This window comes from Camponotus vicinus, unplaced genomic scaffold (genome assembly GCF_025532165.1).
Source record: "Camponotus vicinus isolate PSW18456_S1 unplaced genomic scaffold, iyCamVici1.0 SCAF_1, whole genome shotgun sequence".
NCBI classification, from domain to species: Eukaryota; Metazoa; Arthropoda; class Insecta; order Hymenoptera; family Formicidae; genus Camponotus; species Camponotus vicinus.
This window is the reverse complement of record NW_028141945.1, coordinates 14,380,929-14,400,639: the sequence shown is the minus strand read 5'-3', so window position 1 is coordinate 14,400,639 and position 19,711 is coordinate 14,380,929. Positions and strand designations below refer to the sequence as shown.

The window sequence follows — 19,711 nt, the reverse complement described above, 5'->3', positions numbered from 1 at the left end:
TTTAAAATTTTTAATATAAAATCAAGAGGTTCCTGCTTTGTTTCTGTATGTACTTTAATCATGAAGAAGTATTTATTATTCTGTGCAACTAATAAAAAGATTTCGGACAAAAATGAAATATGACATTTTATTAGTAAAACAAGACTCCGGCATCCTTTTAATAAAGCGGTAATTATTGAATAAAGTTACGCCAATAAGCACCGATTTTTAGCCTCCTTGTCGAAATTTTCTTTAAGGAACCGCTTTTAACGGAAGAAATATGATTTTTAATGCAAAATAAAGTTTTTCGCATTATTACGACGCATTAGAATATTGCACAATAGCAGCATGACATAGAGCCGTAGTGGCGGAGCGCTTACGCATACTACCAGGCGCGCGGTTGACTGACGTGCGCCCGTCTAAAGGTCGGTGCTCATTGGCGCAACTTTATTCAATAATTACCGCTTTATTAAGCATTATAGAAAAAAATTATTCAGAACTTTTCGATTTTTAATCAGGTATAATGCTATAATTCTTTTTTTCAATCTGTAACAGTTATTGCGGATGGTTTGAAGACAAAAATCATTCGATTAAATTGCCTTTTCTTTTAAAAATTGATGAAAAAATGAAGATTTACGCCACAATTTCCTGCCTTCTATTCTTTTCTATTTGTGCACTGTTATGTTAGTACTATTAACCTTCAAATGCAAAATATTTCATGCATTAATATTAATAGTCATTAATATCTTAATATATTAATATTAATATCTAGATAAAATGTGCACACTATATCACCTTATATATAGTGATTAGACGGCATAAAAGATTTAATGTTAGTATATATCGGATGTAACTGTTAATGCTCACATATATAATTATAAAAAAAATATATATATATATATATGTATATATACTGATACTGACTATATATATTTCTTTATGTAATGGAACAAATTTACAATAGTTACAATAATTTATTTATAAAGTCTTCCGGTAAGTAATTTTATCTTTTCAAAGTTCCTCAAATACTAGAAAAGAGTAATGTGCATTAATTATAAATAGAGGATTTCTATATTTTAATAGGAGTTTATATTGTTATTATTTATTTGTACAATTTCGAAGTAAGAGTTAAGTTTGTGCTATAATTCTGGTATTTGATAAATTAAAGTGTTTTATAAATATTTTATAATATATGAAAAACAAAAATTTTTAAAATGAAGGAAATGTGATGTGAAAAATTAAATATAGAAAGTTTGAATTGTCACGCTGTTTTTTACATAAAAAATAAAGATATGCGGATTATTTTGTTAAAATGCATATATCTGAATCTAACATATTATATTGTGTTAATTTGCAATACAAAGAACCATGTTAAAAATCTCCATTTTTTTATCTAGAAAATGAGAAATGGAAAAAACCTATTGGATATGTTTTCGACGTTCATAGACGATGAAAACATAGATTAGACTGTGAAAAACTTGAAAATTTTTGAGACTATCAAACATTATACAGGGTGTCTGGAAAAGGGTTTTGCAGTCCCGAAGTGTGAAGGTAGATTGGTTCAAATTAAGAAGGAAGGTCCTATACTATTTTGCGATATTCGCAATAATTAACGAAAAATTAATTAAAGAAGATCGGCCAATCTGCGTGAGTAGAAGCGCGCGGCGACAAGAGTTGTTTCACTGTAACCTTATACTAGGCACGCGGCGAAGCGGTGAATGGGGAAGAAATGGTGAGTGAGCCCCGGAATAGTATAGGACCTTCCTTCTTAATTTGAACCAATCTACCTTCACACTTCGGGACTGCGAAAAATTTCCAGACACCCTATATGAGAATGACTAAAATACAGCAATTATTATTCCCAGGTATGTGTCATTCTTGGCAGTGAAACCTTTGGAAACATCATATACAAAGTTTTTCGGGTCGCTGAATTAAAACCTGGACTCCTATACTCGAAATCATTAAAACCCAAGCCCTTAAGCTAAATCCCTAAGCTCTTAAATCCAAAGTCATTAATCCTAACGCTTAGACTCATAACCTTAAATCGCAAATCTTTTAGCTAGGAACTCTTAAACTCTAATCTCAATCTTAAACATAAAAAGTTTAAACATATGAAGGAGAGTGAGTCCGTAGGGCTGCCCAAGTGCTTGAGTATTTTCCGAGAAATAAACAGATAGACCACTCGAGCACTTAAGTTAGGTATAAACAGATAGGTCGCTCGAGCATTTTTCGGTCCGCGATACGAGTAGTCTCTGTGTCGTTGCGAGAGCGCGAAGACGTACGTTAGACGAGCGTATCTCTTTGTTCATATTAATCTAGTAATCCAACAAATAAATATCTCAGTCATTTGCCCTGAAAAGTATTCTATTCCATTTTACATCCTTACACCAAAATATCCTACACGTATGATCTACAAAGCGGGAACCCTTCAATGATTAACTTTTGAACCCTAATTAATCTTTATTACTTTATTATCTCTTGTTCTTTCGTAGTATTAATAATAATGTTGCCAAATATTATTAGTAAAACCAAAGTACCAAACTAAATATTATTAGTAAACCAAAGTAAAAAAGATTAATTAAGATTAAAGCGTTAAAGGTTTAAGAAATTGGGAGTTTCGGGTTAAAACATTCAAGATTTAATGTTTTGAGATCTAACAGTTCAAGAGTTGAGAGTTCAGTGTTCTAGGACTGAAACTTGAAGGAGTTTGAGTTTAAACATTCAAGGTTCGAGGGCTTCCCAGGTAGCATACGTTCGTTTTATATATGTTTCTTAAACGTATCCAATATTTTTTAATCGTAAAGCATTAATAAAGAACGTTTCTATAGAAACGCTTTATAGTTAAGGAAACGTATTTTTCACGTTTCTATAGACAAAATAAAAACTAATTTTTATTAATTTCAAATTAATATTAAATTATATATATATATATATATTGTGACGTGACGCCTGGCGGCACGTCACAAGGATCGCGAGATCCAACCGGGAGGAATTTTTGGGCTCTCGTCCTCCCCTGATTTAGGGAGAGAGAGCGGATTTTGGGGGCGGGAGTAGAACCGCCTCCCTTGCGTAAAAATTTATTTTTTTTATTATGGCGATAGTAATATTAAGATTAGACGCTACTGTAATGGGGGACGCTAGCGGAATCTCACCCGGTGACTCGACACGGCGCAGAGGACCGGACCAAGAGATACGGGACGAGCGGAGGCGCCGACCGGAAGGAGAACGCCGAGCTAAGTACCTCTCTTTCTACTTTCCTAAAATTGTAACGTCAATTTAAGACTTCGCTGCCGCCCCTGTAAACCTCCCTATACTCAGCAGGTACGAGGAACAATCGGGGAAGGTCGACCGAAAAATGAGATCGAACTCCGGAACCCCGAAAACGGAGCCGTTGCGGCCGAATTAAGCGCTACCGAAGAACCATAATAGTTACGGCGAGCGGCTACCGTAAAAACCCCTCACACCGGGCTTCAACAGGAGGGCCAAGAAAAATAATCAGAGAAGAGACAGGGAGCGACAGGCGCGAATACGGCCCTGAAGGCCGCAGGATTAATTGAGACGCGTGACGATCCTGAGGGTAGCGGAAGCGCCACAAGTGGCCTAATTGCACATTAACTTGCCGGCGTGAATCCGACGGGCCTTCCGCTCGTCACTGTTCGGCGGACTGGCGAGGAGCACGACGGCCCAAATCCATCGATTTTCTCGAGCGGATGCCGAGAGCGCCGAGGACCTCACGGAGTCATCGGTGAGACGAGCGTCGACCCCATCAGGCCGTTTATCGTTTAGAGTACCAGGTAGAATTAGCTCGAACAATGTCGGTGCCGTATAGCTGCCGTCATTAAATTTATTGTGAAATTCTTTTCCCGCGTTCTCGATATTTGCGTCTTAGAGTATGACGGCCGGCCGAAAGACTTTGTTCGAGCTCTCGTAAGATTAAGTGCCCTCTCTCCCGAGTATGCGCCGACAGTCAAATTAATTGTCTTTCTTGTTGCGTTTATTGTGATTTTGTGAAAATCTTTGCCTGTTAACTTTCGATACGACGAGCTCACACACACATACGGCGATCTCGATATTCGATAGCTGGCAATTGCGGCGTCGACTCGTATTCCGTGTATTATATCATAGAGAGTAATTGTTCGCGTTTGATCTAGTGTGTCTTTTATGAATTAATCGAGTCGTATCTAAATTCTTTTCGTTAACGTGTAACATATCGGTAATTGATAATCCAATTCATTGTGTAAAGAATTCACTCATTTTGCGTCCGGCTATTTATTCTAATTTTATAATTCGCTCTCTTTCTTTCACGCCGGGTAAATAACATTAACCGGGCGAGTAGTGCGGTAATCATTATTAAAAATTTGTCTAAATTCCTAGCTGTCGAGGCTCCGACAAGCCTCGCATAGCGCGGAATTCCAAAACTTTCTCAACGCTTTTTGTCAATGCTGGACATGTGATACCGCGGTGCTTGTACCCGTATACCGGCCCGTTGCTGCCGATGATAAAATAACTAAAATCGATTGTATAATTTTTCTTCTCCAACCGCCCGCGTCGATTTGATATCCAATATTAATGTTCATAATTATCTACGCCAAATATATTTTAACTTTTATTATCTTAATAGCTTGTGTTATTTTCAGCGACCTTGTATTTTCGATCCTTCCTAATTAAATTGGAAATTAAACGGACCGCCCCTCTACCATTCTCGATACGGGGCTAGCCGAGTGTCCGTCGCGATAGCTTTGAAATTCTTTCGCTTTCTTTTAAGTATCGTATATCGTCCAAAGACTTTATTAGAGCGGTGCGTATTCCCGCACCTGACGCCCATGCAGATTTAGAGTTGAAGTTTTGAAGAGAAATCGCGCCGAAGGTGTGCCGTGGGCCAAAATCACCGGCCACAATTATCAGCCCAGTATCAAAAAAATAAACGGTCACAATATATATATGTACAGGGTGTAAGTGAAATTTTCGACCTTACGAAGTAAGGAGGTAGATTGGTTCAAATTAAGAAGGAAGGACTTCTACTGTTTTGCGATATTCGCAATAATTAACGAAAAATTAAATAAAGAATATCGACCAATCTGCGTGAGTAGTAGCGCGCGGCGACGAAAGTCGTCCCACTGTAATCTTATACTAGGCGCGCGGCGAAGCGGTGGGCGGATCGCTCTCCGAGACATTAAGGGGGCGTGCGATATATCGCAATACCGCGCCGAAAAATGACCCGTTCTTTTAGTGACGAGAAAATGATGCGCTATCATTTCCACACCACCTTGCGGTAGATAGCATGGTGCGCTTTTTTTATAGTGGTTTCCCCCATAGGCCTATTCCACTCTCAATTTAATGCGAAAATTGTTCAAAATGCCGTTAATTACCGTACGCTGAATGTATCGTAAATGTAAAAAGTTGATGACAGTACCTTCACAAAAATTGATCCGTGGTTGAAAATCGCTCGATAAAATGTGTTGCACACGTTGCTAATGATACGGGCGTAATCCGTTACACGTAAAGCGTGATGTATCGCGAAAAACCAAATTCATGTGCCACACGACGCACGCTAGTTTCAGGATTTTCATAAAATGCTTCAAGAATACTTTCTTCATCTCGTACACGAAGCCGCACTGCTGGACCGGTTATCCCGATATTATGCACGAGACCCAGTTTCACATAATTATTGCACAACACGTAAAATTGTACGTCCACTTGGTTTTCGTGGACGCCCGGAAAATCATTCCACGTAAATTACGGCCGCGCGATAAGTATTTTCTCCCGCTAGCCCGTATGCCACAATCATATCCGTATATTCCTGAAGAGTATATTCTTGAACACTTCATTTTCACTGTTAATTTACTACGCGAACACAAGATTTTTACTAAAACCGTCTGAGCTCTTGCATGCTGTTGCCAGAGTGCATACGCCAGCAGCACGCAACTACAGCTGAGCGGACATGTGAGTGTAATCATAATGCGCAGGCGCCGAGCTCACACGTACGCTTACACATGTCCGCTCAGATGTAATTGCGTGCTGCTGGCGTATGCACTCTGGCAACAGCCTGCGAGAGCTCAGACGGTTTTAATAAAAATCTTGTGTTCGCGTAGTAAATTAACAGTGAAAATGAAGTGTACTCTGCAGGAATATACGGTTATGATTGTAGCATACGGGCTAGCGGGAGAAAATACTTATCGCGCGGCCGTAATTTACGTGGAATGATTTTCCGGGCGCGCACGAAAACCAAGTGGACGTACAATTTTACGTGTTGTGCAATAATTATGTGAAACTGGGTATCGTGCATAATATCGGGATAACCGGTCCAGCAGTGCGTCTTCGTGTACGAGATGAAGAAAGCATTCTTGAAGCATTTTATGAAAATCCTGGAACTAGCGTGCGTCGTGTGGCACATGAATTTGGTTTTTCGCGATACATCACGCTATACGTTTAACGGATTATGCCCGTATCATTACCAACGTGTGCAACACATTTTATCGAGGGATTTTCAATCACGGATCAATTTTTGTGGAGGTACTGTCATCATCAATGTTTTACATTTACGATACATTCAGCGTACGGAAATTAACGGCATTTTGAACAATTTTCGCATTAAATTGAGAGTGGAATAGGCATATGGGGGAAACCACTATAAAAAAAGCGCACCATGCTATCTACCGCAAGGTGGTGTGGAAATGATAGCGCATCATTTTCTCGTCACTAAAAGAACGGGTCATTTTTCGGCGCGGTATTGCGATATATCGCACGCCATCATCATGTCTCGAGAGCGATCCGCCCACCGCTTCGCCGCGCGCCTAGTATAAGATTACAGTGGGACGACTCTCGTCGCCGCGCGCTTCTACTCACGCAAATTGGCCGATATTCTTTATTTAATTTTTCGTTAATTATTGCGAATATCACAAAACAGTAGAAGTCCTTCCTTCTTAATTTGAGCCTATCTACCTCCTTACTTCGTAAGGGCGAAAATTTCACTGACACCCTGTATACACACACACCCACACACACACATATACAGGATGAGCCATTTTAATTAACGCACGCAATTATTTCGGAAACAAAGCATTTTAGAGAAAAATGTTTCAGACAAAAGTTGTTTGGTTTCGAGGGGGCCATAAGATGGTATCATTGGTTTGACCTTAAAGAGTTATTTGAAGGTCACATGAAGGTCACCTTCAATTTCTTAAATGGAACCTACTATTTGTCATTGCATATTCTTGTAGCTTATTTTGATAGCTTTCCAAAACACTATAATTAAGTACCTTTTCCTTAAGTACTTTTTGAGTTATGAGGCTTGAAATAATTTCTTAATTTTACATAAACCGTAAAATATCTTGTAAAATATTCATTTTTCGATTATCTTACCTTAATACTTTTACGTACAAACTAATGAGAGGAATCAACTGGGGTAAAAAAAACACATAGTTGTTTTGAAGAAAAAATATGTAATTTGCAATTAACAATTCCATATTTTTTCTTAAAAACAACTATGTGTTTTCTTTACACCAATTGATTCCTCTCATTATTTTGTACATAAAAGTATTAAGGTAAGATAATCGAAAAATGAATATTTTACAAGATATTTTACGGTTTATGTAAAATTAAGAAATTATTTCAAGCCTCATAACTCAAAAAGTACTTAACAAAAAAGTACTTATTTATAGTGTTTTGGAAAGCTCTCGAGATAAGCTACAAGAATATGGAATGACAAATAGTAGGTTCCATTTAAGAAATTGTAGGTGACCTTCAGGTGACCTTCAAATAACTCTTCAAGGTCAAACCAATGATACCATCTTAAGGCCCCCTCGGAACCATAAAACTTTTGTCTGAAACATTTTTCTCTAAAATGCTTTGTTTCCGAAATAATTGCGTGCGTTAATTAAAATGGCTTACCCTGTATATACAGGGTGGCCCATTTTAATCCATCCAGTCGAATATCTCGAAAATCAAGCCCGGGAGAGAAAAATGTTTCAGACAACAGTTGTTTGGTTTCGAGGGGGCCATAAGATGGTACCATTGGTTTGACTGTGAAGATTCATTTGAAGGTCACGTGAAAGTCACCTCAATTTTTTTAAATGGAACACCCTATATATTTTTGCACATCCTTTTAGCTCATCTCAAGAGCTTTCCAAAACACTATAATTAAGTTAGTTTTCATTAAGTACTTTCCGAGTTATGAGGCTTGAAATCATTTCTTAATTTTACATGAACCGTAAAATATCTTGTAAAATATTCATTTTTCGATTATCTTACCTTAATACTTTTATGTACAAAATAATGAGAGGAATCAACTGGTGTAAAGAAAACACATAATTGTTTCGAAAGAAAAAATGCAATTGTTAATCGCAAATTACATTTTTTTTTACTTTATCTTATATCTCATTATTACTTATTCATTATCACTTATTTTTTGTTACTTTATCTTATATCTCATTAATTATAGTCAGTGGAAGTAAAATTTTACTGTAAAATTAGTAATAGCTAGTTCGTTTGTTTACCGCTACGGTGCGCTATTTTTTTCGTATTTAAGTTTCAGTCATGAGAATTATATAAAGCTTGCAAAGGGCGACAGATGAAATTGAAAGTATCGTTTCGAGTTAATTTTTGATACAATCTCAATAGAGGAACTTCAGATATTAAATCGATTTTACAAGTCGGACAAGTAAATGTCCGAATAAACGAAAATGATCTGTTCATTATATATTGAAGATGTAAAATAAATCATCATATATTTAACATTCAGGTTCTAATATGTATGTAAAAATAAATAAAATTTTTAATTTTATACGAAGTAGATAAATTAATATTACTGATTAAAACAGTCAATATTATTGATTTTTCAGTGAAATATTATTGATTTACAGTGCTATAATAACTTATAACTGCTGTATCAGTGACTCTGTTTACTGCTTTGAGTGATAATATACTGATTCATTTTTAAAGAGTGTGTATGAATGCATTACTTTATTAATTCTATAAAAAAACAAACGTTGAACGAATAAAAGAAAAAAACGTATTTTAAACATATTTTAAACATTTTTTAAACGTTCTTTTTATCAGAAGAGAAACATATCTCTTAACGTTCTCCAAGTGGACATTTTAACAAATCAGAAACGTTTTCGAGAGTCGGTTATGAAACATTTCAAAGAAACATTTGTGAAACGTTTTTGGAACGAATATGTGCTACCTGGGTTAGAATTCAAGGAATTAGGATTCTTGAGATTAGAGTTTAAGAGTTTCCTGGCTAAAAAGAAACTCTTAAATCCCCCCCTCTCTGTCCAATTAGGTCTGGATAGCTCAGTGGTCTAGAGCAGTTGCCCGGAAAGCGAAAGACTCGGGTTCGATTCCCGATCCAGCCACTTGCGCCTCACATATTTTTCTAGTCTGCGAATATTGTTTTCTAGCAATTATTCGTTAGGCTGAAAAATGTATGAATGCTCTCTCCACAGGATATGCGTCAATGCCGTTGCCACGGATGGATTCTGTCGCTCGTTGATCAAATGGGCGTAAAGACACGTCCGACCTCCTCCCACATACATCCCTATCTTTCTCTGGAAAGGAAACTCTTAAATCCCCCCCTTAATCTTTGCGATTTAAGGCTATGTATTTAAGCGTTAGGATTAATGACTTTCGGTATAAGAGCTTAGAGGGTATAGCTTGAGGGCTTGAGATTTAAAGATTCCGAGTATAGAAGTCCAGATTTTAATTTGTAGCGACCCACAAAATCCTATATATATGATGCTTCCAAACGTTTTTAATGTCGAGAGTGACACATAACTGAGAGTATTAACTTCTGTATTTTATTCACTCTCGTATAACGTTTGATAGGATCTCAAAAATTTTCCTTAGAGTTTTCCATGTTCTAACCTATATTTTCATCATCTGTGGACGTCACGAAAATATATCCAATATGCTTTTTCCGTTTCTCCGTTAGGTAGAAAGACGGAGATTTTTAACATGTTCTTTTCTTATATGTATTTAAATGTTGATGCAAGATTGTGCAATATTATTAAAATAATATTTACTGTATATAATATCTATATATAAATTAATGAAAGACCTCTCTCAGCCTTTTTTATTAAAAAAAAAATTAATGCACAATGTATGCTGAAAGAGGTTTCTCTAAAGCCTCTAAATCTTTTTAAGGAAGATTAATACACAAGGTATATTCTGTTATAAAAATTATATTTTTGTACAGAACCACTAACTCGCGAATGGCAATTGATATCCTCACCATTTCCATTAATGTTCATAATTTTTGGATATTTGTATCTTGTCCTTTATGGTGGTCCACGCTACATGAAAGATCGACCACCGTATAAATTGAAAACGTTTATATTGCTTTATGACTTAATACAAATTTGGGCGAACTTATGGTTCGTAAAAGAACATATAGCTTTTGGTTGGTTTTCAAAGTATAATATAATATGTTTACAATTACCAACTCCGGATTCTTCAAATACACATAGGGTATGTTTTTACAATATACATATAATAATTAGTTATTATTGATTATCATTAGTTATTGATATAAATTACATTGTCTGTTAAAAGAAACAAAATTGCCAACAATTTTTAAATATAAATTTTACGAGTTATAATAGTTCCAACTTCTCTCGAAAAGAATCAAGACAGCATTTAGGAAAATATTATATTAATAATTATCAGACAGATCTCCATTAGCACAAAGAAACAATTGTCTAATATAATAATATTCTCATAATTTATTCAATCATATATCAAGAAACATGATCAAGATCTTGGGAGAAATTTGATTTATTTTATGAGTTTAACTATTCTATAATTCTTTTAATGAAATTCTATTTTATCATTCGTTATTATATTTATATCCTAGATAATGTATTTCATTTCTCTAATATGTAGTATTTTGTACACTTTATATTATCAAAATTGTGTTTTAGATGCTCAATACTATATGGTGGGTGTTTTTATTGAAAATATTCGATTTAGTTGAAACTTGTATATTTGTATTAAGAAAGAAACAGAATCAGGTTTCTAATTTGCACGTGCATCATCATGTATCTAATTTAGTTATCAACTGGCTTTTTTTAAAATACTTTCCGGAGGAGAGGTTGACATTTATTTCTCTGCTAAATTGTACTGTGCACGTAATTATGTATGTGTATTATTTGAGCTCTGCTCAAATGGGCCCAAAATATCAACCAATTCTACATTTTTTTAAACCTTTCAAAACTAGAATACAAATGGTAAGTTATTCGTTATAATATTTTATGTATACATGTACATACTCATATATATATGTATGTATATGCACGCACGAACGTACATACGTTGTGTATGTGTGTAAATCAGTGTGGGTAAAATATGTTTACTGGGAAAAAAGCAATCTCCACAAATTCTTTTTATAAAACAGTAATTGCTGCGTTCTTAAAATACAAAAAGAAGACGACGAAAATTCCGCGAATTGGTTCGATATCTTCAAAATTTATTGAAAGTAGAGGATTGTTGTTCAAAGAAATAAGGATATCTCACAGTATCTAGAAGAAAATGCAAGATCAAATCATTAAGAAAATACATTAGCGTAAATATTTTTCAACTGCGAAGATTGAAGATTTTGTACAAGTCAATTATCAAGCGACGCGATAGTGTTGCGACGCTATGATAAAACTATAGCTATAATATAATTGGCAGCGGCTACCTGATGCTGATTTATCGACTTATTTATTAATCATCATAAAAATTTTAATACGCTAATGCCCGATTTCACCAACTGCGTTTAACTTTAATCTTAGGTTAACTCACTTTTTGTATCTTTCTAAAATAATAATCTTTCGGTGATAAGCCTTTTAAAAAAAGGGGAAATGGATTTTAACAAAATGCACTAAAATCTTGAAGCTAAGTGTTCATTAATCATACTTCCAACAATCATTTCAAGATCAATGGAAGCATTTTAGAAAAAAATGTTTGAGACAAAGATTTCTTATTTCTCGTCAGGAAATTCGAATCTGGGCTGTACTTCCGAATGGGGAACCTCTTCGATTGGGATGAAACTTTGCACATAGCTTCAGGAGATGATATTAAGATCAACTGTCAAGGTTTTATTCACAGGTTTTGAATGATTCAAAAGTTATGAACAAAAATATAACTAAAAATCGATACCAAAAAATTAAGCTTCAATGATCTTGACTTTGACATATGTTGTCAAGGTTACTGTCTTGTCCTTCACATTTAAAAAGTTTTAATCGTCGTTCGTTGTTTATTAAAAAGTTATGAATAAAAATGTTTTATAATGTATGTGTAATTTATCTATTTATTATTTATTTATTTATTTATGTGTAGTAAATCGAAGAGAGAGAGAGAGAGAGAGAGAGAGAGAGAGAGAGGGAGAGAGGGAGGGGCTTTGTCCATTCCAAAGAGCTAACCTAACCTAGGGGGGAGGGTAGAACTCACTGTGTCTACGCATGTACTTTGCAAGAAAAAACGAAGTTTACATAGGTTTGCAACTTTTCACGCAAAGGAAGGTTTGCCTCAAATCAAATTTTAATTTTAAATCGGAAATAGGTTTGGGTTAGGTTCAAAAAAAGGAAAAAGAATAAAAGTTAAAGAATTTTAATTTAGTTTTGATTTTTCACAAAGATAAAGAATTATATTTCTTTATAAAATGTTTTTAATTTATAACTTTTTAATAAACAACGAGCGACAATTAAAATGTTACTCAGGACAATAACCTTGACAACATGTGTCAAGGTCAAGATCATTGAATCTTAATTTTCTTGTATCGATTTTTAGTTATATTTTTGTTCATAACTTGAATCATTTAAAACCCGTGAATAAAACTTTGACAATTGTAATCGTAATATGATCTCCTATGTGCAAAGTTTCATCTCAATCGGAGGGGTTCCCCATTCGGAAGAACACCTCCGGAATTAAAAATTAAATGAAATTAAAAATATCATCAAATAGAGCATACCTAGATTTAGTTATCAAGATTTTAGCGATTTTTAATAAAATTCACTTCCCTTTTTTTTAAAAGGCCTGTGCGGGTGATTAGGGACACTTTGTATAAGTTTCCCTTTTCCCTTTTTTTAAAATATAATGTATTAAGAGAATTACGATATGTCCTAATCGATCAATTAAATTAATGAGAACTGATTCTTTATACGTGAAACAAATTTCTAGTTTGCAAATAAATAAATAAGCTAAATCAATAATAATAATTTATAACTATAAATTGTATAATAAATAAACTAAATCAATAATAACTTTGATTCTTTGCATAATACGTATAATTAAATTCTTTTTCATAAATAAAGAAATAAACTAAATGAATAATAATGAAATTTATAACAATGAATTACGTAATGATTTATTATATCAATAGCATCAATTAAATCAATATTAACTTTAACTTCTTGTATATACTTGTAACTAATATAGTATATAAAAGTTGATACGACATAAAATAATATAAAATAACATAAAATATAAGGTAAATTTAATTTAACAAAAAGCAGTAATCCTATTAAAAAGCTTACAAAGATAAAAAGATACAAGAACATAAAAAATATGCTAACTTGTATAAAACAAAAACGTTTAAAAAAGTATCTAGTCCTAAAACCTAAAAAATATAAAAACTAAAAATAACTTCTTCCTAAAAAGTCCTCGAAAAAATAAAAAATCAAAATGAAATATGAAATCAATAATTATAACTAGCCAAGAAATACTTAGAAGCAATTCAATTTGTGAGGGTTTGTAATTTGAAATAATATTTGCCATAAAGTCAATCTTACCCTTATTCAAAGATATTATACATAGATTTTTTTCCATGAAATTAAAACGCATTTCATTTTTATTAAGAGAAACTTGATTTTTAAAGTGTCTAATTTTTGTATGATATATAAAATAGCATTATTATGTCGCAGATTTTATTGCAAATAAATTATCTAAGTGTTACTGTGCCATAATGCCGATCACATCGATTGTCAATTTCGATACATATATTATGTGGAGATATAGCATTACATGAAGATGTGATTATACGAAGATATAATATATGTGAAAATCTAATAGTATTACCCATGGGCGCCGGGAGGGGGGTGCAAAGCGGTGCACTTGCACCCCCCTGGCCCTGGCCTATGAAATAAGTGGGGAAGAGACAGAGAAAAAATTCAATAAGAAAATCATGTAATATAGAATAATATCGATAATTTTTTCAATTGAACAAAAATGCAATGGTTAAATATTAATTAACATTTGTAATAAGCCTTTGGGAAATCAATTTTAGAAAAATCAATGTTTGAACAAAAACTTGAGCCGTCTTGGTTGCTTTCCAAATTCATTTGTCATATTATCAATAAATTCAGTCTCCTCTTGCACTCTTTTTCTATGAACGCTGACACAGTAATGAATCTTTATTAAAATTCAATAAATAACATAAACGACGTTAACAAAAATATAATTATGAGCTGGGAAAAAACCGTTTTTCCAGTGCATTCTCTTTTGAGTGCACCCCCCTAAAAGTAATTCTGCCGGCGCCCATGGTATTACCTATCTAATAGTATTACCTAACCTAACTGTTCAGTCTCTTGAATAAAATCAATATCTTATTCATAAGATAGGCTAATAAGAAGAATATTTACTAACTTTTGCTAATCTCATGAAACCATGGATCAATGAAGATTACATTTGATAAAAAAAAATAATCAAGAAGTCATTCGATATGAATGATAGTGCAGAATGGCCATATTATAGGATGTGTTATCTAAATTTCGTATGCATGTCACGCTCTATTATAATTAGTTGTATTAATTATTTTTACACATGGAACGGCGGTAAGAAAAAAGAAACGCACGCAGCTGTTCAAATTGATATTTTAAAAAAAATTGGAGACTGTACTTTTCTCGATAAATATATTTTTTTATGTACATTTACATTATTATTACTTTTTACCTAACACACATACATTTATTTTGATATTTTTTTATTTTGATCATTTTGATATTTCAATTTAAGTGATATAATGTATATTTGTATAATTTTTTGTTTTGCGAAATTAGATACAGTTTCTTGCGATGATAGCATACTTACTACAGGTTTTGAATCCAGCTTGTCAAGCACGTTTAAAATATTATTTATTTAATTATTATTCATCTAACGTTATATTTTTTATATTTATCGTAAATTTTTTCTTATATCTTTACTTATTTTATGATTTTTATAAAAAAAGTTACACTAGTACACCTAAAGAGAAAAATAGTTAATATCAAGAAATAATACATTATGTACCAATAACATCCGACAAAATTTGACTCTTGTTTCTAACACGAATAATCATTTTCAATGTATTTTTTGCTTGTTAAATATATTTTAAATATTTGAAAATAATTTTTCCTCGCTCCTCATATATTACATGGGAAATATTCTATTTCTTCTTAATACTACATTATGTGGAAAGTAAGTACTTTGTACTTACATAATATAATAGAATTATATTGCAAAAAATTAATAATATTATCGCATATAAAATAGTAAGACTGCACAGAACTCGAGTTATTGCGAGATATATTAAAATCATACCGAAACAAAACATGTATTTTAAATGTCAAAGTTAATACTTTAATATTATATGGTATTAAAATTTAGAAAAAGAATTGGATACTATAATGTTACAGTAAAAATTATAAAAATCATTTTTAGTTTTATTAACATCATTTCTTTTTTAAACTATGATGTGTTGCCAAACTTGGACAACAGATTCGTATTTAGTAAGCAAAAATACATTGAAAATAACTATTCACACTCGTATTACAAAAGTAATGTTGGACAATTACCAAACAATTAATTATGTTCATATTGTACATATTTGATGTTAATAAAATATATTGTTATATATATATAAATTGAGCATAACACAGTGTTGTATTATTTAATATTATTTATTTCTTTTACTAATTTTATATATATACAGGGTGGCCCATTTCAATTCATCCAGTTGAATATCTCGAAAACCAAGCCCGGGAGAGAAAAATGTTTCAGACAAAAGTTGTTTGGTTTCGAGGGGGCCATAAGATGGTACCATTGGTTTGACCTTGAAGAGTTATTTGAAGGTCACATGCAGGTCATCTTCAATTTCTTAAATGGAACCTACTATTTGTCATTGCATACTCTTGTAGCTTATCTCGAGAGCTTTCCAAAACACTATAATTAAGTACCTTTTCGTTAAGTACTCTTTGAGTTATGAGGCTTGAAATAATTTCTTAATTTTACATAAACCGTAAAATATCTTGTAAAATATTCATTTTTCGATTATCCTACCTTAATTCTTTTACGTACAAAATAATGAGAGGAATCAATTGGTGTAAAGAAAACACATGGTTGTTTTGAAGAAAAAATATGTAATTTGCAATTAACAATACCATATTTTTTCTTAAAAACAACTATGTGTTTTCTTTACATCAATTGATTCCTCTCATTATTTTGTACATAAAAGTATTAAGGTACGATAATCGAAAAATGAATATTTTACAAGATATTTTACGGTTTATGTAAAATTAAGAAATTATTTCAAGCCTCATAACTCAAAAAGTACTTAACGAAAAGGTACTTAATTATAGTGTTCTGGAAAGCTTTCGAGATGAGCTACAAGAATGTGCAAAAATATATAGGGTATTCCATTTAAAAAAATTGAAGTGACCTTCACGTGACCTTCAAATGACTCTTCAATGTCAAACCAATGGTACCATCTTATGGCCCCCTCGAAACCAAACAACTTTTGTCTGAAACATTTTTCTCTCCCGGTCTTGGTTTTCGAGATATTCGACTGGATGGATTAAAATGGGCCACCCTGTATATACAGGGTGGCCCATTTTAACCTTTAATGGATTTCTCCGTCCGTTCGTTCCTCCGTTCCTCCATCCGTCCGTCCGTCCGTCCGTCCGTCCCTCCCTCCCTCCCTCTCTCTCTCTCTTTTTCTCTCTCTCTCTCATTCGCTCACTCTCCTGTAATTTTTTTTTTTTTTTTTTACGAGAGAGGGGAAAATGCATTTTATGCATATTCACCAGTCGATCCAGTGAGTTATGTGGAACTCGAGTACCAAGTCGAATTACCAACTCGGTACTCCTTACCCACTAAAAACCCCTCTCTTTTCACGAATTTCCTTTGACACACTGTCCCTCTGACTTCCCGAGATCTGTTTTCACATAACGTCAAAAAATAGTTATTATTACCTTGTTCGATGACTTTTGATGTATTGCTGTAATTGCTTGAAGGAGAAATGAATTTTCCGATAGATCGTACGTTCTCAAATTTAACGTAGATATCACGTTGCAAAAGACAAGAAATCCACACTAAATTATTAACTGAAAGTTTTTCTCCTTTCATGAACTGTATTCTTTTATAAACTTTAACGTAATCACATTTATTTACTCACTCGATGGGACGAGAAATTTACTAATGACTCTCACTAATCACTATTAATCACTGTCGAATAATAACTGTTGGCGATTAAAAATCACTCGATGAAAGAAACACGCGCGGACACGTTACTACACGACGCGACGACGCGACAATGCGACGATAATTACTCGGCGACTGCAAGCAGTTTTTTGTCATGGTAGGTTGCGGTAGGTTAAGGTACTACTGGCGCAATCGAACGCGATCATGTGTTCGATTGAAGAATGCGGTAAACATAATAAACATTTAACATATTAATATTATTATTATCATGAATAATTGGTTATACATACATATTATACATGTATGTATAACAAATTGTACATATATAATATATTATAATAATAAAAATTTTAATATTTAATTATTTATAAAAAGAAAATTTATTTACCAAAAAAAATTTTAATGACGAGTTGGCGAAACGGCTTGGCGGACGCTCCTGAAGCATAGCGTTACGCGCGCGATCGGCGGCTCGGCCGTCGAGCCTCGGACGGTAGTGGGGGGATCGTAGGCGTCGCCTCAGATATCGGCCTGAAAAGGGCAACTAATTCCGAGCACTGTTTTAAATAGATAACGAACGAATAATTTTCATTAAGTAGCCAGACATTTATTTGTCCGACTTATAAGATCGATTTAATATCTGAAGCCTCTCTATTGAGATTGTATCAGAAATTAAATCGAAGTAATATTTCTAATTTTATCTGTCACTCTTTGCAAACTTTATATAATTCTTATGACTAAAACTAAATACGAGAGAGATAGCGATCATAGCGGTAAACGAACGAACTAGAGATTACTGGTTTTACAGTAAAATTTACTGGATTTACAGTGAATTTTACTTTAACAATTATTAAAGTCTGGTCGCGAAAGTCGTTATATAAAAAATTTTAAAAGATTTTTTTATGGGATCGATGTACTAACTAATGACATTAATAATAAAATAATCGTCACTTCATGACTGAAAAGTGACGTCAAAATAATGTTATATTACGACGTCAATATAAAGTCATGTAACAAATCAGTCATTTTGACGACATATGACCAAAAATGACCAGTTTGGAACGTCAAAATTACGTGTGCTTGCTACCTGGGGACATGAAACGACTGTATCGCAACGATAAATATTTATCGAATCGTAATCATTCATTACTGCGAATAAAAATTGAAACAGGGGATACATGAAAGGGGACAAGAGAATTAAATATATTATGATCTTTTGATCATCGATGCTTATTATAAGCGAAAATGTTAAGCTACAAGATGTTAAGCTACAAGAATATGCAATAAAAAGTGGAGGGTTCCATTTCAAAAATTCTAGGTGGCCTTGTCGTGACCTTGGTTCGATTCCCGATCCAGCCACTTGCGCCTCACATATTTTTCTAGTCTGCGAATATTGTTTTCTAGCAATTATTCGTTAGGCTGAAAAATGTGTGAATGCTCTCTCCACAGGATATGCGTCAATGCCGTTGCCACGGATGGATTCTGTCGCTCGTTGATCAAATGGGCGTAAAGACACGTCCGACCTCCTCCCACATACATCCCTATCTTTCTCTGGAATGGCGACGCCATTCAAGGTCAAACACATGGCGCCAGTAAATAGACCTTTTTACACCCTACAACTTTTGTTTGAAACAATTTTTTGTAAAACTTCTATTTTTTGTGATATTTCGAGGTCCCGACTCTTTCGAACACTCCGTATGCCGTAGCGATGTAATGACACGTTTTCGACCCCAGGTTCATTTGCAAAAAATGATTCTTATGGTGCCCCCGACAATCTCTGAAAATTTGTCGTTTGAATTTCCGAACACCCTGTATATATTTTTTTATTATATTTATGATATATACATATATAGGGTGTAACTAAAAAAGCGCCCACGGAGCAAATAGTGTTATTCCTGATTAAAAATCGAGTCGAAAAGTCCTGAATCATTTTTTTCTATAACGCTTAGGAGGATGCCGAAGTTTTGTTTTACCGATAAAATAGTCATATTTCATTTTTGTCCGAAATCTTTTTAGTTGCACAGAATAATAAATGTTCCTCCACGATTAAAGTACATACAGAAACAAAGCGGGAACCTCCTGATTTTATGGTAAAAAGTTAAAGAAAAATTGAAAAATCGTAAAAAGATTATAACAATATTTGCTTAATATAAAAGTTTTGCAATTTGTATGTACAAAATAAGATAGGTTCCCACTAGAGATTGTATGAAAGAATATAAATGAACTTTTAGAAATGAGTTTAGAAGCCTAATGAAAAAGATTTCGATAAATAAATCAAAATCTTTTTTATTAGGCTTCTAAA

The 19,711-nt window shown here is 33.5% G+C and overlaps 1 protein-coding gene and 1 non-coding gene across 2 annotated transcripts; both read left to right on the top strand.

The window, feature by feature from the left end:
• Positions 1-829: 829 nt before the first annotated feature.
• LOC145976539 (very long chain fatty acid elongase AAEL008004-like) lies at positions 830-15,861 on the top strand. Its single transcript, XM_083107712.1, has 4 exons — positions 830-972; positions 10,175-10,446; positions 10,899-11,204; positions 15,015-15,861. The coding sequence occupies exons 1-4, from the start codon at positions 924-926 to the stop codon at positions 15,216-15,218; spliced, it is 831 nt and encodes a 276-aa protein (XP_082963838.1). The 5' UTR covers positions 830-923; the 3' UTR covers positions 15,219-15,861.
• Trnas-gga (transfer RNA serine (anticodon GGA)) lies at positions 9,262-9,335 on the top strand. Its single transcript has one exon. It is a non-coding gene; the product is annotated as a tRNA-Ser (tRNA).
• Positions 15,862-19,711: the final 3,850 nt, after the last annotated feature.